At 34.4% G+C, this 22,107-nt stretch overlaps 1 protein-coding gene, 2 non-coding genes and 2 pseudogenes across 5 annotated transcripts; 1 reads left to right on the forward strand and 4 right to left on the reverse strand.

Annotated features, from left to right (window-relative positions):
* Positions 1 to 5,383: 5,383 nt before the first annotated feature.
* LOC125602655 lies at positions 5,384 to 8,369 on the reverse strand (annotated as a pseudogene). The gene is made up of 2 exons (XR_007334974.1): positions 8,363 to 8,369; positions 5,384 to 7,594 (listed from the first exon to the last, which is right to left on the reverse strand). The product of XR_007334974.1 is annotated as an uncharacterized LOC125602655 (transcript).
* Positions 5,384 to 12,852, reverse strand: LOC125602651 (annotated as a pseudogene). The gene has a single exon (XR_007334973.1). The product of XR_007334973.1 is annotated as an NAD(P)H-quinone oxidoreductase subunit K, chloroplastic-like (transcript).
* On the reverse strand, positions 9,267 to 9,339 carry TRNAT-UGU. Its single transcript has one exon. It is a non-coding gene; the product is annotated as a tRNA-Thr (tRNA).
* On the forward strand, positions 10,901 to 10,973 carry TRNAF-GAA. The gene has a single exon. It is a non-coding gene; the product is annotated as a tRNA-Phe (tRNA).
* Positions 12,853 to 14,951: 2,099 nt separating the features above from the next.
* On the reverse strand, positions 14,952 to 17,227 carry LOC125602652 (ATP synthase subunit beta, chloroplastic-like). Its single transcript, XM_048774168.1, has 2 exons — positions 15,408 to 17,227; positions 14,952 to 15,342 (listed from the first exon to the last, which is right to left on the reverse strand). Exons 1-2 carry the CDS (start codon positions 16,885 to 16,887, stop codon positions 14,996 to 14,998), a joined length of 1,827 nt encoding a protein of 608 aa, XP_048630125.1. The 5' UTR covers positions 16,888 to 17,227; the 3' UTR covers positions 14,952 to 14,995.
* Positions 17,228 to 22,107: the final 4,880 nt, after the last annotated feature.

Here is a 22,107-nt window from a genome sequence, read left to right on the forward strand (position 1 = left end):
TAGAGCTTGGAGGCTTAAAACATGACTATTGCTTTTCAATTGGCTGTTTTGCATTAATTATTACTTCATCAATCTTACTGATTAGTGTACCCGTTTTATTTGCGTCTCCTGATGGGTGGTCGAGTAACAAAATGTTTGTATTTTCGGTATCTTTATGGATGGATTAGTCTTCTTGGTGGGTATCCTTATTCTCTTATCTCTTGAATTCATTCGTGCAGATCAAAAAATGAGATGACCCCTCCCATTCCACGAATTACACATTCAAATTCAATATAAGTCCATAAATAATGCAAATAAAGAAACAAAAAAATTAGAGGGGGGTCGAACTTCTGTAACTTGAGTGAAATATGAATCAAATATTAATAAATAGCAATTTACTAAATATAATATGAAATAGTAATAACTAATTAAATAAAAAAAAAACGAATCAAAATTGATATAGAATATCAATATAGAAATAATATTTTATGGAAATAGAGAATAATATAGTATTGAATAGGGAATTCTATATAGAGATAATAGAATAATATATTATTATATATAATAAATATATATATATTTATATAATATTAATAGATTGTTTAATTGAACTTTTTGGTTTTTGTATTATAGTTTGTATCAATGACCCCAACCCAAAGAGTGTATCTCGTTAGCTTTTGCAAATAATTATCCAATTTTCCTATCAAGAAGGGCAAAAAATGCGGATATAGTCGAATGGTAAAATTTCTCTTTGCCAAGAGAGACGCGGGTTCGATTCCCGCTATCCGCCCAATAGAAATGGATTCAAAAAGATCAAAGATTCGGTATAGGTTGACCGGGAAATATAGTAATTTTTGCCTCGCGTCCCAAAAGATAAGTATTAATTATAGTAATAGAATCAAAACTGACATTTGTTGAAAAAAAAATGTTGCGGAGACAGGATTTAACCCGTGACCTCAAGGTATGAGCCTTGCGAGCTACACTGCTCTCTACCCCCGCGATGAAACAAAAAACTTGGACTAACTCTAATAAACAAGACGAATTGAATGCGCCCCTATTCCATATCTGTACAAATAGAATAGCCTATTTAGACAGAATGGTAAGGGGCCTCGTCGAGCATAGAAAAAATAGAAAAATTAAAGGATACTTAAATCTTTACCAGCTTGATCTTGTTGCCCCTGGCAATAACATGCCTGAACCATTTCCCGAAGGATGTGTCCAGATAGTCCAAAGTCTCGATAGTTGCTCTCGGTCTTCCGGTCGAGAGCAACGTCGATGAGACGTGTAGGTGCAACTATTACGCGGGTGGGGATTGTAATTTCCATGATTTTTCCACTTCTCACTTAGCGACGGAATCTCACTTATTTCCTTTTTTAAGGATCGACGAATCAAATGATATTTTTGTTCAATTTTTTTGCCTCTTCTTCTCCCTATAAATCAAACTTTTCTTTGCCATAATGCTTAAGTTCCTCTTATATCAATGATAATGATACAAATCGGATCCTAGATGTAGAAATAATATAAGAGTGCATACCTATATTTTATTATTTTATAAAATAATAAAAAAAATATATTATTGCGGATAGAATAATTAAATAATTAACCGAATTTGCCCGACGTGGAGGCATCAAGAAAGCCGCATAAGTGAATAATAACCTACAGAAAGTGAGCTAATCCAACCAATCTTGCTTGCACAATTGAAAGAGCTACTGGTTTATCTTTCCATCGAATCAAATTTGCCAAAGGTGTACGTTCATGAGCCCATGCTAAAGTTTCAATCAATTCCTGCCAATAACCACGCCAGGAAATTAAGAACATAAATCCAGTAGCCCAAACAAGATGCCCAAATAAGAACATCCATGCCCAGACTGATAAACTATTCATACCAAACGGTTATATCCATTGATAAGTTGTGAAGAGTTTAACCATAGATAATCTCTTAACCATCCCATCAAATAAGTGGAAGATTCATTAAACTGTGAAACGTTACCTTGCCATAATGTGATGTGTTTCCAATGCCAATAAAATAACCCATCCAATAGTATTTAACATCCAAAAACTGCCAAATAAAATGCGTCCCAAGCCGAAATATCACAAGTACCACCTCGTCCCGGACCATCGCAAGGAAACTATACCCGAAATCCTTTTTATCTGGCATTAACTTGGAACCACGTGCATCTAAAGCACCTTTTACTAAGATCAATGTAGTTGTATGTAAACCTAAAGCAATAGCATGATGAACCAAGAAATCTCCAGGACCTATTGTTAAGAATAATGATTACTATTCTCATTAATAGCATTTAACCAGCCGGGCAACCATATGCTTCGACCGCATTAAATGCTGGGCCATTTGTCGAAGATAAAAGTACATCAAATCCATATGAAGTTTTCCCATGAGCGGATTGTATCCATTGGGCAAATATGGGTTCGATCAAGATTTGTTTTTCGGGAGTACCAAAAGCAAGCATGACGTCATTATGAACATAAAGTCCCAAGTATGGAACCCTAGAAAGAGGCTGGCCCAACTTAAATGGGATATGATAGCTTCTTTATGGTCTAACATTCTTGCCAATACGTTATCCTCATTCTGTTCTGGATTGTAATCTCTAATAAAAAATATAGCTCCATGAGCAAAAGCTCCTGTCATGATGAATCCTGCAATGTATTGGTGATGGGTATATAACGCAGCTTGAGTCGTAAAATCTTGCGCTATGAACGCATAAGCAGGTAAAGAGTACATGTGTTGAGCTACCAAGGAAGTAATAACTCCTAAGGAGGCTAGAGCAAGGCCTAATTGAAAATGAATCGAATTATTGATTGTGTCATAAAGACCCTTATGCCCACGCCCCAACCGTCCTCCCGGAGGAATATGTGCTTCTAAAAGATCTTTTATACTGTGTCCGATTCCAAGTTAGTTCTATACATATGACCCGCAATGAGGAAAAGAATTGCGATAGCTAGATGATGATGTGCCATATCGGTTAGCCATAAACTTTGCGTTTGTGGATGGAATCCCCCAAGAAGGGTTAGAATGGCAGTTCCTGATCCTTGGGAGGTACCAAATAAATGACTACTTGAATCGGGGTTTTGAGCATACAGATTCCACTGACCCGTAAAAAGTGGGCCTAACCCTTGGGGATGCGGTAATACACTTAAGAAATTATTCCATCGAACATATTCCCCCCTGGATGCAGGAATAGCGACATGTACTAAATGACCTGTCCAAGCCAAGGAGCTTACCCCGAATAGTCCTGACAAATGATGATTCAGACGAGATTCAGCATTTTTGAACCATGAAACTCTTGGTTTCCATTTTGGTTGTAGGTGTAACCAACCCCCTATTAAGGATAGGGCAGAAAGAAATAATAGAAAAAGAGCTCCAGTATAAAGATCTTCATTAGTACGTAAACCGATTGTATACCACCACTGATAAACACCAGAATAAGCTATATTCACCGGGCCAAGAGCACCTCCTCGAGTAAATGCTTCCACAGCCGGTTGACCAAAATGAGGATCCCAAATAGCATGAGCAATCGGTCTTACATGTAAAGGGTCTTGTATCCATGTCTCAAAATTTCCTTGCCAAGCTACATGAAACAAATTTCCGGAAGTCCACAGAAAAATTATTGCTAATTGCCCGAAATGAGAAGCAAAAATATTCTGATAAAGACGTTCTTCAGTAATATCATCATGACTCTCGAAGTCATGTGCGGTAGCAATACCAAACCAAATACGACGAGTAGTGGGGTCCTGAGCTACTTGTACAATGCTCAAGGCTCTAGGCTGAGTAGCAGGAGCAACTTTTAATTTATTATGAGCCCAAACAATGGATTCAATAAGTTCTTGCCAATAACCACGCCCGCTGAATAGAAACATTAAACTGAAAGCCCATACAAAATGAGCACCTAGGAAAAAAAGACCATATGCAGATAACGAAGAACCATAAGATTGAATTACCTGAGATGCTTGTGCCCATAAGAAATCGCGGAGCCACCCATTAATAGTAATGGAACTCTGTGCAAAGTTTCCTCCGGTAATATGAGTTACCACCCCTTGATCGCTTATACTACCCCAAACATCTGACTGCATTTTCCAACTGAAATGGAATATTACTACCGAAATAGAATTGTACATCCAGAATAGTCCTAAGAAGACATGATCCCAAGCAGATACTTGACACGTTCCTCCTCTTCCAGGCCCATCACAAGGGAAACGAAAACCAAGATTTGCTTTATCTGGTATTAACCGCGAGCTACGAGCAAATAAAACACCTTTCAACAGTATCAATACCGTCACATGAATTGTAAATGCATGAATATGATGTACCAAAAAGTCGGCCGTTCCTAATGGAATAGGTAGCAAAGCTACTTTGCCACCCACTGCTACTAACTCACCGCCCCCCCAAGTCAAACTGGTGCTCGCTGTTTCACCAGGGGCTGTTACACCAGGTGCTAAAGCATGGGTATTTTGTATCCATTGAGCAAAGACTGGTTGTAATTGTATAGCAGTATCTGAAAACATATCTTGTGGACGCCCTAAAGCACTCATGGTATCATTATGAATATACAAACCAAAACTGTGGAAGCCTAGAAATATACATACCCAGTTGAGGTGTGATATGATTGCATCGCGATGCCTCAGGACACGATCTAATAAATCGTTGTATCGATTAGTTGGATCATAGTCTCTTACCATAAAAATGGCTGCATGCGCAGCAGCACCAACTATGAGAAATCCACAATCCACATGTGATGTGTGAACAATGATAGTTGTGTAGCATAGTCAGTAGCTAGATATGGATAAGGGGGCATGGAATACATATGGTGAGCTACAACAATAGTTAAAGAGCCTAACATAGCCAGGTTAAGAGATAATTGAGCATGCCATGATGTTGTTAGAATTTCATATAGACCTTTATGGCCTTGGCCTGTAAATGGACCTTTATGAGCCTCTAAAATATCTTTTAGACCATGACCAATACCCCAGTTGGTCCTATACATATGACCTGCTATTAGGAAAAGAATTGCGATAGCTAAATGATGGTCCCTTAGCTATTGTTCTTGAGAAATGACCGGGTTTAGCCCATTCCTCGAAAGAAGTTTTTATGGGATCCCTATCTACCAAAATTTTGACTTCTGGTTCCGGCGAACGAATAATCATTGAGTCCTCCTCTTTCCGGACAACACATACAAAGAAACCCGCCAACAGTCACTCAAATAATTAGTGAACCGATGATAGATGCTTAGAATTTTGTTCTTTCTCTTCTATCTCCCATCTATTCATCCATTTTCTTTAGTTATTCACTAGAGCAATTATGATCTGGAAGTCGATCTGGGGCAAGTGTTCGGATCTATTATGACATATCCATAGGGTGCTCAACGGACCCCCCCCTTTTTTTTTTTTATTAAAAAGCGTTTTCGCACCTTTACATTAGTATTGGTACACAAATAATTTTTTTTTATAACCTAATCTAGTGTATTCATATTTCAATTATAAGTTCCGAAATATAGCCTATTTTTTATGTTTTAAATAGAGGATATTATCCTATTTCAATAACCGCTTATTAGTCATTACTAAGAAACATTCTAGTATTGATATTTAGTCATTTTCAAATCCCTTTTATTCGTTTTAATAGTCGAAAAGAAAAAAATAGAAAAAACTAGATATAGATATTATAGATATTCTCATATTCATGTACTACTTATCCCTAGAGAATACCAGATTAAATAGAACGATTTGAGAAAAGGATATAATGAAATTTTTTTCTGGGATTGGTTCTTCTGATAGAAAAAGAATCTGGTTTATTTGACCGAGAGGGCCAAGAAACTAAAAAACAATTAATTGTAAAAACAAATAAAGATATATTATAGAATAAAAAAAAAAGAAACAAAGAAAAAGTTCTTATTCGAAGCGCCTCGTGATCGTCAACCAATTCTGTGCTTCAATATAATTACCAGGAGTAAGCGTTATAGCCTGTTTCCAATACTCGGCGGCTTGAGCAAACCAAGCCTCCGCCATTTCAGAATCTCCTTGTTGAATGGCCTGTTCTCCACGGTCGGAATAGGCGGGTCAATTCCCTCCCTGAGAACCGTACTTGAGAGTTTCCTACCTCATACGGCTCGACAACCAACTCTTTTGTTTTGGTGTACCAGTTTTTTTCACTTTAACCTACTTTAACTTTATATCTAATTGAATGAGATTTCTTATAGATATTCATTCGGTTTTTCTTGGATTAAACAAAAGAGAGTAATTACATGAGTTTCAAACTTTCGTTTTGATTTAATTAATATATTAATTAATCTAATAATAAGTTTTATCTTTTCTCCTACCTTCAGAAAAAAAAAGGCATGTCCACTGTTATTAGATATTAGAATTTTCTGAAAGGTAACTATCCCGCTTTCATATATAAATTTATATAGAATCGTTGAAAAAGACTTTTTTTCATACTTCATATCATAAAAAAGAAAAAGACTTACTGTCTTTAGGATCTGATGCTACACCGCTGCTCAATACCTTAGGGGATCCACTCTATTACATAAGTAGATTTCTAAGATTTATCTCATATTATGATATAAATAAACAGCTCTTGTTGTATCGGTCCAAAACCTTTCCAGTTGATCTTTACGGTGCTTCCTCTATCAATTAAATCTTTTTTTATCCATAGAAAATAAAGTATTTAGGCATATCTAGTCTTCACTTCATATTTCGATCCATGAAGTTTATTTATTTGCTACAGCTGATAAAAAATCGTTTTGGACGATGCTTATGTAGAAAGCCTTTTTTTTTTTCTAGTATTTCATTGACTAGCTGTTCGTTCTTTTTTTCTATAGTGGAGATAGTCGCACGTAATGACAGATCACAGCCATATTATTAAAAGCTTGTGGTAAAAAGGGGTTTCGTTCTAATGCCCGAAAATAATATTCTAAAGCTTTGGTATGTTCCCCATTACTTGTGTGGATAAGGCCTATATTATAGAGTATATAACTTCGATCATAGGGGTCAATTTCTAGTCGCATAGCTTCATAATAATTCTGTAATGCTTCCGCATAATTTCCTTCAGATTGAGCCGACATCCGTTACGGTCGTCATTCGCTTTAACGAATTCTCCGTTTCAGAACCGTATGTGAGATTTTCATCTCATACGGCTCCTCCTTTAGGTGCATAATGAAAATAATAAATATATGGATATGGAAAAATTTGATGTCATTATGAACTAAGCGGGGCTAATGTTTTTACAAGAAATCCCTAGCCAACCTTCTTGTAAAAGATCTTTTCTTACTACCAAGTGGATTCATATTCATACTAGATAAAAATAAAAAAGGAAACTCTAACAATTTCTTTGTTCTCAACGCCCCTAAATTTCCAGGAATTAGTCACTTCAACAGTCTTCAATGGTTATACGGGTATCCAAAGTACGGACGAGATGGATGTTTATTGTTCCAACCATTTTAATTAGTCCCAATCCCAAAGAAGAAGAAAGAAAAGGAATCTTTTTGAAGAAAGTTTTCGTGTTGTTGATTTCTCGGCGTAGTGCTTCTTCCCCTGTGCCTCCTATTCGTATATTGTATTAGTCTAGTAGGATTGATCTGTAATACGGGAACCGTAGGTAAAAAACCTTTTGCTCAATACTAGAATTCATAATTGAAGCATCTAAGGCTGCACTAATCGTGGATACATGACAGAAGGGATTGCTTTTTTATATTATAAACTTCACCTTCAAAAGCGTAGATTTTTTTCAATACTCATTTTTTTCTATTCCAAATCGGTGAGAAATAGAAAAAAATGATAATGATAATCAAATCGCACCATCTCTGTAATAAGTAAATGCCTCTTTTTCTCCGGAAGTTGTCGGAATGACTCGTAATAAGATATCGGCTACAATTGTAAAGGTTTTATCAATAAAATTTCCATTTATACGCGATCTTGGCATAGGTAGTAATCCATTCTATAACTCTTTTTATTTCCTTTAACTTTTCTTTTGTGAGAAAATTTTCTCACAAACAAAGGAATTTTATAGTACGAACTAACATAAAAGCGGACTCGTTTTTTATAAAAAAATATTCTATCTACTTCCAATTTTTCTATAAAATCTACATTTCTTTGCTATGGAAAATGCTGGGAAGAGCAAACAAGGGATCCAAACCTCCCTACCAATCTATGATACATGAATAGGAAAAAGATTCCCCGACAAAATCCCTTACCTTGTCCCTTTTTAGTTTTAATCAAAAAAGCGGGCAAAGGGGAGTTGTCCGAACTCTTGTTTTTAGTGATTTTTTTTTACTTCACTTAGGTTTTTTAAGTCTGGCGAGAGTAATATTCTACGACAAGCAATTCATTTATTTTCAAACCGACGCATTTCCTATCTATTATTTGATTGACTAACCCTTCATATTGGAATGTGTGAAGAGTCAGATGGTTTGGCAATTCCTCGGGGCAGATGACTCAAGAAGATTTTGAACCAAAGTTCTAGAGTTTTGTTCATCCTTCACTGTAATAATATCTCGGGGTTTGCATCGATAACTTGGTATATCAACTATACGACCATTAACTAAAATATGCCCATGGTTAACTAATTGGCGCGCTTGAGGAATAGTCAAAGCCATACCCAACCGAAAAAGGATGTTATCCAAACGCATTTCAAGTAATTGTAATAAAACTTGACCCGTTGACCCCTTAGCTTTTCCGGCGATACGAACATATTTAAGTAATTGGCGTTCTGTAAGACCATAATGAAAACGCAATTTTTGTTTTTCTTCTAAACGAATACGATATTGAGATTTTTTTCCGGAGCGTGATTGGTTTCTAAGATCGCTTCCTGCCCTAGGCCTTTTACTAGTTAGTCCCGGTAAAGCCCCCAGACGGCGTATTTTTTTAAAACGAGGCCCTCGGTAACGTGACATAAAGACTCCTTTTTTATTGAAATTGTACAAAAACTAAACAAAATTAAAACTGAACTAAATGATAATGATAAATAACGTAAAATCCACTCCAATAAACTATTGGAATACAAAGAGTCAGAAGATATATTCTCTCAATATACAGATTTTTTTTATTGTATATACAATATATATAAATCAATAAATCACAAAAATTTTCCTTTATTTTCTTCATTTATTTTGCCAAGATCTAACCCTTTTACCCCAATATATATTCCTATATGGAAGTTTATATGACATAATATAAATGGCGTGGTAACTCTTGGAAAAAGGTGAAAGAAGTCTTTTCAATCTTATTTTTTTTTGAAAGTACATTAAAAATCATGTAAAAAAAATGAAAAACTATGTAAAAGCCGGCTATCGGAATCGAACCGATGACCATCGCATTACAAATGCGATGCTCTAACCTCTGAGCTAAGCGGGCTCAACTAAAATAGTGTATACAAATTCACTAAACTACTAGATCGTATTAATTAACTATTCTATTCATATTTTTCCTTATCTATTTAGAATTCATCATATTTTCGATATTCTAGAACAGAATATAGCTCAAATAAATAGTGACTATCATTAAATAAATAAAACAAAACCTTAATGAATTAATATAATATAGCAATATATCGACTTTCTAATTTTGATTTCATGAGTTTCTAAATAAGAAAATTTTAATTAGACCGGAAAGCTTTTTTTTTAAAGTTAAATGATATCTGATTTGAAATTCTTGGTTTTTTTGTTCTAACCTCATGCAATTATTATTATTTGATACTTTTTCTCTTTTTATATTCTTTATTATTTTATAGAATTAAATTATTAGAATGAATATTCGAATATTCATTTCGAATATACTTTTTTAGAATTATTCGAATTTCAAATCTACGAAGTAGACTTATAATCTTTTTACATTGCACATTGTAGAATTCTAAGTTTCAATAATGATCATAAATTTCTTTTCATGGAAGTAAAAAAAACGAATCGACCGTTCGACTATTTCTTAAAATTGAAGACAACGATGAGAAAAGGAAGAACATATATATGTTCTCTAATATATAACCATATTGAATTGCAAATACAAAAATGATAGAATCTTTGTTGATTAAACTAAATCAATATGGATGGGGCTAAAAAAAATGCAAGAAGATACCAAAGAAATAAAATAAGTATCTGTATGTAATGAATTCCAAGGTTTCGTCATAAGAAAAAGTGGAAAGACATCATAATGAGATCCTAATCTCAAAGCAAAAAGGGGGATATGGCGGAATTGGTAGACGCTACGGACTTAATTGGATTGAGCCTTGGTATGGAAACCTACTAAGTGATAACTTTCAAATTCAGAGAAACCCTGGAATTAACAATGGGCAATCCTGAGCCAAATCCTGGGTTACGCGAACAAACCAGAGTTTAGAAAGCGGGATAGGTGCAGAGACTCAATGGAAGCTGTTCTAACAAATGGAGTTCAATCCCTTGTGTTGAATCAAACGATTCACTTCATAGTCTGATAGATCCTTGGTGGAACTTATTAATCGGACGAGAATAAAGATAGAGTCCCATTCTACATGTCAATACTGACAACAATGAAATTTATAGTAAGATGAAAATCCGTTGACTTTTAAAATCGTGAGGGTTCAAGTCCCTCTATCCCCAACCCTACTCCCTAAAAAAGTCTGTTTGACACCTTACCCTTTTTTTAGTTATTCAAGAATTCATTGATCTTTTTTCATTCATCCGACACTTTTACAAACTCGAATTTCTTTTCTTATTATATACAAGTCTTGTGGGATATATCATACATATACAAATGAGAAAGAACTATCGATTTGAATTATTTCGAATCTAAATAATTTTTCATTCTAAAACTTAGAAAGTCTTCTTTTCGAAGATCCAATAAATTCCCGGTCCAAAACTTTTTTCATTTACTACTTTTGCGTTTCTTTTAATTGACATAGACCTAAGTCATCTCATAAAATGAGAATGATACTTCGGTAATGGCCGGGATAGCTCAGTTGGTAGAGCAGAGGACTGAAAATCCTCGTGTCACCAGTTCAAATCTGGTTCTTGGCATAGGATTGATTAATTTTGATAAGTTTATAGTCTTCAAATTAAACGTATCTTTAGTAAAAAAAGTGCAATAATCCTTTATCCCCCTCTCTTTTTTGTTCATGTTGTGGATCCATCCGTTCAAAAAAATGTATAAGACTTTATACCTAATACATATTCGAAAGGAAAGTTCTGGTTGAAAGAATAAAAAAAAGTAAAAAAAAAAAGATCTATATCTATCTATCTATATCTATCTATAGTATCTATCGTTGAAGGGCAGAAATACCCCCAAGATTCATTAGATTAGATACAATAGAAATAGAATTTTAACCCCCCCATTTATTGTATTGCTTTCCAATCTTATTTATTCATTCCCAGTTATGTGACTAAAGTTGACTAAGTTATGTGCGCGATACAAAGTTCATAATGCAGAACTCTTTTTTTTTTTTTTAGTTCATCCTATTGGCTCGGCTTTTAGGAAAAAAGTATCTTTCAAATTGGAGATTAAGCTATCTATAATAATATGAATAAGACCTTAATTCTTCTGTTTGTTTGATCTAAAAACGACTCGAATTCAAAATATTCCGCGAAGGTCCGTAGTTGTAGAAACTAAGACTCATTTTTATCATTCAAATTTTTTATCATTCAATAAGCATCTTGTATTTCATAAAAATTGGGGGCAATATAATCCTTACGTAAAGGCCACCCTATCCAACTTTCGGGCATTAAGATCCGTTTCAGCCGCGGATGGCTATCATAAGTGATTCCTAACATATCATAAGATTCCCGTTCTTGAAAATCCGTACTTTTCCAAACCCAGAAAACAGATGGAATTCTGGGATTACTCCTGTGAGTAAATACTTTTATGCAAACTTCTTCCGCTTGATTGACACCATATTCTATTCTCGTAAGATGATACACACTGGCTAAGAGGCCACCTGGTGCCACATCATAGGCACATTGGGAACGTAAATAATTGTAACCATATACATATAAAATTACAGCAATAGAATGCCAATCTTCGGGCTTTATTTGTAAAGTCTCTATTCCTTGGTAATCGAAGCCCAACGATCTATGAACCAGCCCGCGTTTGGCTAGCCAAACGGACAAAGTGCCCTGCATCTTTTTTATTTCCCCCACACCTTTTTTATATAAATTTAAGTATTTCACATTTACCATGAGTTCTAATTTATGAAGATTTTTTTCTTATTCTCTCAAATCCTCCCTAATTCACTAATTCGTGGGAAGATACTGGGCTTTTGTATTTAAAAAATGTTTCAGTAGAGATCTCTGAAGTAGATGATGGTGGATAGAGTAATTCTTGATCATAATTTCCAGTCTGTGTACTGCGTACAACAAAAAACTTGTGATTGGTAGTAAAACACCGATTACCCCGTTGAGGTCTAATTCGATCCTTATAGATTTCTCTAGCTATTTTCTTACGAAGCTTTGTTATAGCGTCTATAACAGCCTCTGGTTTAGGTGGACAACCCGGCAAATAGACATCTACAGGAATTAGCTTATCAACCCCTCGAACAGTACTATAAGAATCGGTACTGAACATCCCCCCTGTAATTGTACACGCTCCCATAGCAATAACATACTTTGGTTCAGGCATTTGTTCATATAATCTCACTAAAGAAGGAGCCATTTTCATTGTTACTGTACCTGCTGTTAAAATAAGGTCCGCCTGTCTAGGACTTGATCTTGGTACTAGCCCATAACGATCAAAGTCAAATCGGGAGCCTATTAATGAGGCAAATTCAATAAAACAACAACTGGTACCATAAAGAAGCGGCCATAGGCTGGAAAGTCTTGACCAATTTGAAAGATCATTTAACGTAGTTGAAATAACTGAGTTTTTTGTTGTTCGATCAAGTACGGGAAACTTAATGGAATTCATAATTGTTTCAATGGTTTTTTTTTACTTTTTTTTTATTGTTATTGTACAAGTATTCAGGAAACGAACTAAGACCATTCCAACGCTCCTTTTCGCCATGCATAAACTAAACCAAGAATTAGGATAAGCACGAAAATGAAAGCTTCTATAAAAGCGGATACCCCTAGTACATCGAAACTCATTGCCCACGGATACAGAAAAACGGTTTCAACATCAAAAACAACAAAAACTAGAGCAAACATATAATAACGGATTCTAAATTGTAACCAAGCATCCCCGATCGGTTCTATACCTGATTCATAACTAGAAAGTTTCTCCGGCCCCTTCGTAATTGGAGATAAAACCCCGGAAATTAGAAATGCCAAAACAGGAATAGCACTTGATATTATTAAAAATGCCCAGAAAATATCATATTCGTAAAGCAGAAACATAGACGAACTCCTATGAATGTGGAAAAAATACCCGCTTAGTCAATTCCAATCGGAGTGGATTGGGCAAGGTATATATAACTCTTGCGTCAAAACAAAAATTCAGGTTAATCGAATCATTTATTTTCGTTTGGTTGCTGTGGTAGACGTCTCCTTTTAAGATTTATTGATTGTAATCTTATTTTCAGTACACTTATTACTTAATATTTCCATGTTTCTATTACTAATAGTTTCTCATATTAATAATATAATATTAATATGATTAATAACTAGTAATTTTTTTTATTTCTGTTTCTTAAATTTGCTTTATGTTTTATTTAAAAATAAAACAAATTGATAAAAATATCTTCGTTTTTAAAATTATGACGTATCAAAAAATCCACTTACGACTATGAAAATGAATGAATAAAAAACGTTTATTCTAAATTATAAGTATCTATCTAGATATATCTATAGATAGTGATTGGATCCACTGAAATCAAATGAAATCAAATTTGGTTTTCCGTTTTATTCTGAACGACCCCCAGGACTTATGGTTTAGGGTCTGGGAGTTTTTTTTATGAACCAACAAATTGAAAGTAACCAGTTAGAAATAAAGAATACAATAAAAAGTCAAAAATTATCCAATTATTTGGATTTGAATGTCATTTATTAGAATAAATTTATTAGTTAGGGCTATACGGATTCGAACCGTAGACCTGCTCGGTAAAAGAGCTCGAACTTATTATTATCAAAATGATTCGAACTCTTTCAAAGACCCAACATGCATTTTTTTTGCATTGGGCTCTTTCATTAACTGATAGAAAGATCAGTTAGTCTACCATATTTTTTCTTAAAAAAAAAAGATAAGAAATGGTTCCAAGTACTCTGATTGATTATTTTTTAATTCTAATACAATACAGAATAACTACCAAAGTGTTTCAAAGAAGGGTTCTCTTGACGTAGGTTTGCTTTTGGTCTAGATCAACTTAAGTTAAATATAGTCTCTAACATCCTGATTAAAAAATCAAATATGAAACTTGCTACACCTTAAGGTTCATAGGACGAAAAGATCATTTTTGAGTTCCTTATACTCATTCTGCCTAGCATTAAGTAGACTGGGTATTCACCCTATCAATATCTCAAATCAATGATGGGTTCTATTAATTCCCTACCGAAATGGGGTACTTTAATAGGACCTAATGTCAGGCTATTGTTCTCCTCTTTTTCCTAAAAAAAAGTCATGGAGTAAGACATCGATTTATTAATAAGATCAATCAATTGGTTTGATTGCGTGATGGACTCCTCTGAAAAACTTTGGCGCACGTGTAAACGAGGTGCTCTACCTAACTGAGCTATAGCCCTTGTGTTTATGATCCACATTTTATCTTATCTTATCATGTAGATAATTTCTTGTCAAGATTAATATTATATGATCGAACATTATATCTCTTTCATCTCGTTGTTTATTGGTATTGCTTAGAAATAATATTGGATTTATAATCCTATCGATGTGATAAGTATCCCCGTGCCTTCTCTTTACGATGATAAATAACCTACTTAACTCAGTGGTTAGAGTATTGCTTTCATACGGCAGGAGTCATTGGTTCAAATCCAATAGTAGGTATAACTTATTAGACACCATGATCAATGGTGTCTAATAAGTTTTTGTAGCCAGCTTTTTTTTTTTTTTTCTCGCTTTTGGATCCTATTTTTTTATACGTCAGCTAGTTACAAAATCAAATCGTATTGAGAGCCTCGACGCGTGTCCGAGCTCGTCTGAGAGCTAGATTAGCCTCAATTGTTTGTCTCTTGCCTTCAGCTTTTCTCAAGTTCGCCTCTGCTATTTCAAGAGTTTGCTGAGCTTCTTGTGGATCAATGTCACTATTCTTCTCTGCATCATTTACTAAAATAGTAATTTCATTATTGCCTATTCTAGCAAAACCGCCCATCAGAGCCATTGTTAACCATTGGTTATTAAGGCGTATTTTCAAAATACCTATATCAACAGCTGTGGCAATCGGCGCGTGATTTGGTAATACGCCAATTTGTCCACTATTAGTAGATAAAATGATTTCTTTTACTTCTGAATCCCAAACAATTCGATTCGGAGTCAGTACACAAAGATTTAAGGTCATTTCTTCAATTTACTCTCCATTTCTAAGTTCGTAGCCTTCGCAGTAGCTTCATCGATGTTACCCACTAAGTAAAAGGCCTGTTCAGGAAGAGAATCAAATTCTCCGGAAAGGATCAAATTAAACCCTCTAATTGTTTCCGCTAGCCCAACATATTTTCCCGGAGAACCTGTAAATACTTCTGCTACGAAAAAAGGTTGTGATAAGAAACGCTCAATCTTTCGTGCTCTTGCGACGGTTAAGCGATCCTCTTCGGATAATTCGTCCAACCCCAGGATAGCTATAATGTCCTGAAGCTCCTTGTAACGTTGTAAAGTTTGCTTTACTTGTTGCGCAGTTTCATAATGTTCCTCGCCAACGATTCGAGGTTGTAGCATAGTTGACGTTGAATCTAAAGGATCTACCGCTGGATAGATACCTTTAGCAGCTAATCCTCTTGATAGTACGGTAGTCGCATCTAAATGTGCAAATGTGGTGGCAGGAGCAGGGTCAGTCAAATCGTCTGCAGGTACATAAACTGCTTGAATAGAGGTTATGGACCCTTTTTTCGTAGAAGTAATTCTTTCTTGTAAAGAACCCATTTCGGTACTAAGGGTGGGTTGGTAACCCACAGCAGAAGGCATTCTACCCAATAAAGCGGATACCTCGGATCCTGCTTGTACAAAACGGAAGATATTGTCGATAAATAGAAGTACGTCTTGCTCATTAACATCTCGGAAATATTCTGCCATAGTTAAGGCAGTCAGACCAACTCTCATACGAGCTCCCGGCGGTTCATTCATCTGACCGTAGACTAGGGCTACTTTGGAGTCCGCAAGGTTTAGTTCATTAATGACTCCAGATTCTTTCATTTCCATGTAAAGATCATTTCCTTCACGAGTTCGTTCGCCTACTCCACCAAATACGGATACACCACCATGAGCTTTGGCAATGTTGTTGATCAATTCCATAATTAGTACTGTTTTACCCACGCCAGCCCCACCGAATAGTCCGATTTTTCCCCCACGACGATAAGGGGCCAAAAGATCTACTACTTTAATTCCTGTTTCAAAAATAGATAAGGTTGTATCTAAGTCTATAAAAGCAGGCGCGGATTTATGGATAGGAGATGTTGTGAGAGTATCGACAGGACCTAAATTATCAACAGGTTCCCCAAGTACATTGAAAATTCGTCCTAGAGTCGCTCCGCCGACTGGAACACTTAGAGGATTTCCCATATCAACCACGTCCATCCCTCTCTTTAAACCCTCGGTCGCGCTCATAGCTACAGCTCTAACTCGGTTGTTTCCTAATAATTGCTGTACTTCACAAGTCACATTAATTTCTTGACCAAGCGTATCTCGACCCTTAACCACCAGAGCATTGTAAATATTAGGCATCTTGCCCGGGGGAAAGGCTACATCCAGTACCGGACCAATGATTTGGGCAATACGTCCCAGGTTGTTTTTTTCACGTATTGAAACCGCTGGATCCGAAGTAGTAGGATTTATTCTCATAATAAAAAATATGTTCAATTTTGTTGCGAAATTTTTCGAATACAGAAAAAATCTTCGATAGTAAATTCATTGGTTAATTCAATAATAAATGGGAGTAAGCACTCGATTTCATTGGTACCACCCAAGCGAATATGCAATTCAATTTTTTACTTAATTAAATTTCAATGAAGGAATAGTCGTTTTCAAGCTCAACTAACCAAAACCTAGTTTTAAAATAAAAAATATATGAATAAAAAAAATTTTTGTGGAAAGTCTTTGATTTATTTGTCATAATAGGCAAGACTTTGTTTTATCTAGCCAATTCCGAAATGGAACTCTATTTATGATTCATTATTTCGATCTCATTAGCCTTTTTTTTTCATATTTTCATTTTAGCATATCCGGTTATGCGTCCCATCGATATCAACCCCCCCTTGTTTTTCATTTTCATGGATGAATTCCGCATATTGTCATATCTAGGATTTACATATACAACATATATTACTGTCAAGAGTGATTTTATTAGATGATTCCGTACTACAATTTGGTGGCGGAACTTTAGGCCACCCTTGGGGAAATGCACCGGGTGCCGTAGCTAACCGAGTAGCTCTAGAAGCATGTGTACAAGCTCGTAATGAGGGACGTGATCTTGCAGTCGAGGGTAATGAAATTATCCGTGAGGCTTGCAAATGGAGTCCTGAACTAGCTGCTGCTTGTGAAGTATGGAAGGAGATCACATTTAACTTCCCAACCATCGATAAATTAGATGGCCAAGACTAGAAATTAGATTAGTAATTCACGTCCGTTTTATTAGTTTAATTGCAATTAAACTCGGCTCAATCCTTTTAGTAAAAAAAAGATTGAGCCGAGTTTATCTAGTGTATATACTGTTTTTGATAGATACATACTTAATCTAGATATACAAAATCTGAAAAAAAAAGAAGATTAAACACAACTACACTTTTGTATTGTAGTGTCCACAAGAAATTCTATACGAAATATGGATTCTTAGGATTTTTTTATTCTTTTTTTAAGTTTCGTGTCAGGGCTTGAACCAAGTATCCCCACTTCTTCTACCCATTCTGCATGTTGTCCTTTTCTTTTCATTCCGTATTGGAATAAAAACTTTTTTTTTATATTAGTATACGAGATTTTACTAAAAAAGTTCTTCATATCGCTTATATTCATAAGCGAAGAACAAATATTTCTTTTTTTTAATGAGAATTTTACACAATATAAGAAAATCCTTATTTTCATTTAGAATTGAAATTTATTAATTTCAATTGCTTTTACTTAATAATCTTAGCAATTAGCAATTGCATTGACATGCTTTGCTTACTCTGAATAGAAAATGAACTATTCAAATTTTTTTTTGCATTTTTCAATTTTTTCATTGAATGACTATTCATCTATTGTTATTTTATTTTCATGTAAATAGAGGCCAGAAGCTCTATGGAAAAATCGTGGTTCAATTTGATGTTTTCTAAGGGAGAATTGGAATACAGAGGCGAGCTAAGTAAAGCAATGGATAGTTTTGCTCCTATTGAAAAGACTACTATAAGTAAAGACCGGTTTATATATGATATGGATAAAAACTTTTATGGTTGGGGTGAGCGTTCTAGTTATTACAATAATGTTGATCTTTTAGTTAACTCCAAGGACATTCGGAATTTCATATCGGATGACACCTTTTTTGTTAGGGATAGTAATAAAAATAGTTATTCTATATATTTTGATATAAAAAAGAAAAAATTTGAGATTAACAATGATTTGAGTGACCTAGAAATTTTTTTTTATAGTTATTGTAGTTCTAGTTATCTGAATAATAGATCTAAAGGTGACAACGATCTGCACTATGATCCTTACATTAAGGATACTAAATATAATTGTAATAATCACATTAATAGTTGCATTGACTCTTATTTTCGTTCTCACATCTGTATTAATAGTCACTTTTTAAGCGATAGTAATAATTCCAATGAAAGTTACATTTATAATTTCATTTGTAGTGAAAGTGGAAGTGGAAAGATTCGTGAAAGCAAAAATGACAAGATAAGAACTAATAGTAATCGTAATAATTTAATGAGTTCTAAGGATTTCGATATAACTAAAAACTACAATCAATTGTGGATTCAATGCGACAATTGTTATGGATTAATGTATAAGAAAGTCGAAATGAATGTTTGTGAAGAATGTGGACATTATTTGAAAATGACCAGTTCAGAGAGAATTGAGCTTTCGATTGATCCGGGTACTTGGAATCCTATGGATGAAGACATGGTCTCTGCGGATCCCATTAAATTTCATTCGAGGGAGGAACCTTATAAAAAGCGTATTGCCTCTGCTCAAAAAAAGACAGGGTTGACTGACGCTATTCAAACAGGTACAGGTCAATTAAACGGTATTCCGGTAGCTCTTGGGGTTATGGATTTTCAGTTTATGGGGGGTAGTATGGGATCCGTAGTAGGCGAAAAAATAACTCGTTTGATCGAGTATGCTACCAATCAATGTTTACCTCTTATTTTAGTGTGTTCTTCCGGAGGAGCACGAATGCAAGAAGGAAGTTTAAGTTTGATGCAAATGGCTAAAATTTCTTCGGTTTTATGTGATTATCAATCAAGTAAAAAGTTATTCTATATATCAATTCTTACATCTCCTACTACCGGTGGGGTGACAGCAAGTTTTGGTATGTTGGGGGATATCATTATTGCCGAACCCTATGCCTATATTGCATTTGCGGGTAAAAGAGTAATTGAACAAACATTGAAAAAAGCCGTGCCTGAAGGTTCACAAGCAGCTGAATCTTTATTACGTAAGGGCTTATTGGATGCAATTGTACCACGTAATCCTTTAAAAGGTGTTGTGAGTGAGTTATTTCAGCTCCATGCTTTTTTTCCTTTGAACAAAAATGAAATCAAATAAAACAGTTAGTTTATCATAATTAAACGAAAACCCTGAAAAATTCATTTTTCTTTAGAATCATTTTTTTATCGATATTCTTGTTTACTACTCAGTAAACCTTTATCAACAAGATAAAAAGTGAATTTTTGCTTTCGGGAAGTTCAAATTCGACTAGAAAAATAAAACAAAGTTTTTTTCCTCTCTTGCTTGCATATGGATAGATAATTCAAATAGAGATATAGATCTATAGAGAGTCTTGCATCGTTTTGCATTTCCCGAAAATTCCCTGTTGGTGGATCAGATTCCAATCAATTTTGTATAAAATTTTAATGGAATAAAATTTTTTCTTTATTAATGACTATTAGAAGACAAAAAGAACAAAAAGAATAATAAATCTAACAGGGAGATTATGATAATACATCTATTTTATTTTGAAAGATTAATAAGTCCATTTATTTAGTTTGGCATTTCTTGTACCTATTTTTTTATTCTATTTCTAGTAGGTTCTATTATTTCTATTAGGTTGTATATTAGTATTCGATATATATTTACTTAAAGATACTTAGTATAATTATATAATATATATAATAGAAATAATAAAACTACAAGATATTCTAAGATATCTTTAGAATTCAGAATATAACAATAACAGGTACAAATATTAAATTGAGGTACCCCATTTTATGACAACTTTCAACAACTTACCCTCTATTTTTGTGCCTTTAGTAGGCCTAGTCTTTCCGGCACTTGCAATGGCTTCTTTATTTCTTCATATTCAAAAAAATAAGATTTTTTAGATCGGATGAGACCGAATCGTATAACTCCCCTTTTTATTTTAAAAACTTCGATTTGATAAGACCCATTTGGTAGAATATTGTATAACACATAGATTCCTACAAACATAACTAAAAAAAGTTTTTATGCATGTGTAAACGTATTATATGGGGTAACTCAATTTGCGCTCTTTTGAAAAAATGGATCATCGTCGGACCGCTGGATGAAATTCAAGTCAATGTATTTATTTGTATGTATATAGTTATAGGGGATCATATAAAGGAAGGAGATTTTATTATTTTAGATATAAACAATTATATAAATTATTCCTAAAGTAAAGGTTCACAACAAAATAGTTATAGTTGATGAGAGTTACTTTGAAAACAAAAAAAGGAAAGTCATATTTTCTCAATTCCAAAAAATTGTATAACTGGATCTAATATATATGAGTTGGCGATCAGAATCTCTATGGATAGAATTTATAACGGGGTCTCGAAAAACAAGTAATTTCTGCTGGGCCTTTATCCTATTTTTAGGTTCATTGGGATTCTTATTGGTTGGAACTTCCAGTTATCTTGGTAAAAATTTTATATCGTTAGTTGCATCTCAGGAAATCCTTTTTTTTCCACAAGGGATTGTGATGTCTTTCTATGGGATCGCGGGTCTCTTTATTAGTTGCTATTTGTGGTGCACTATTTTGTGGAATGTGGGTAGTGGTTATGATCTTTTCGACCGAAAAGAAGGGATAGTACGGATTTTTCGTTGGGGATTTCCTGGAAAAAGCCGTCGCATCTTTTTACGATTCCTTATGAAAGATATTCAGTCGATCAGAATCGAAGTTAAAGAGGGTGTTTCTGCCCGGCGTGTCCTTTATATGGAAATTAGAGGTCAAGGGGCTATTCCTTTAATTCGTACTGATGAGAATTTTACTACACGAGAAATTGAGCAAAAAGCTGCTGAATTGGCTTACTTCTTGCGTGTACCAATTGAAGTATTTTGAAATGAATTCATTTTTAAAGTTTAAAGACTAAATCCTTTGGCAGTAGGAAGAAAAAACGAAAGAATTGCTTTCTTTTTTTTCAATTGAACATTCATCTATTCTTTTATGCTCGTTTTTTTTTATATATTTGATAGAAAAGAAAGGGAGTTTATTCGTCTCGAAAATAGAATCATATTTTTTATTTTAAAAATTCAAAAAAGTTCTTTTAGTATTGATCGAAAAAAGGGGGAATAACATCCTGGAAATACAATTTTTTCTTTATTCAAATTGTAAGTGTATTCTGAGTCTATTTCTGTATTCTTTCTAGATTCAAAGCAAAGACTAAGTATTGAATCAAAAGAAAAAGAGAAAAGGGATTATAGGCTCAATACATTCTATTTGAATTAGAATAGAAACTCATGCTCGATAGAAATAGTAGATCTAATAGAATCCACAAATGCGGTAGGTTCATTAACAATTCACAGATTCAAAATGGCAAAAAAGAAAGCATTCATTCCTTTTTTTTATTTTACATCTATAGTCTTTTTGCCCTGGTTGATCTCTCTCTGCTGTAATAAAAGTTTGAA

This window comes from Brassica napus, unplaced genomic scaffold (genome assembly GCF_020379485.1).
Source record: "Brassica napus cultivar Da-Ae unplaced genomic scaffold, Da-Ae ScsIHWf_2934;HRSCAF=3719, whole genome shotgun sequence".
Classification (NCBI taxonomy): Eukaryota; Viridiplantae; Streptophyta; class Magnoliopsida; order Brassicales; family Brassicaceae; genus Brassica; species Brassica napus.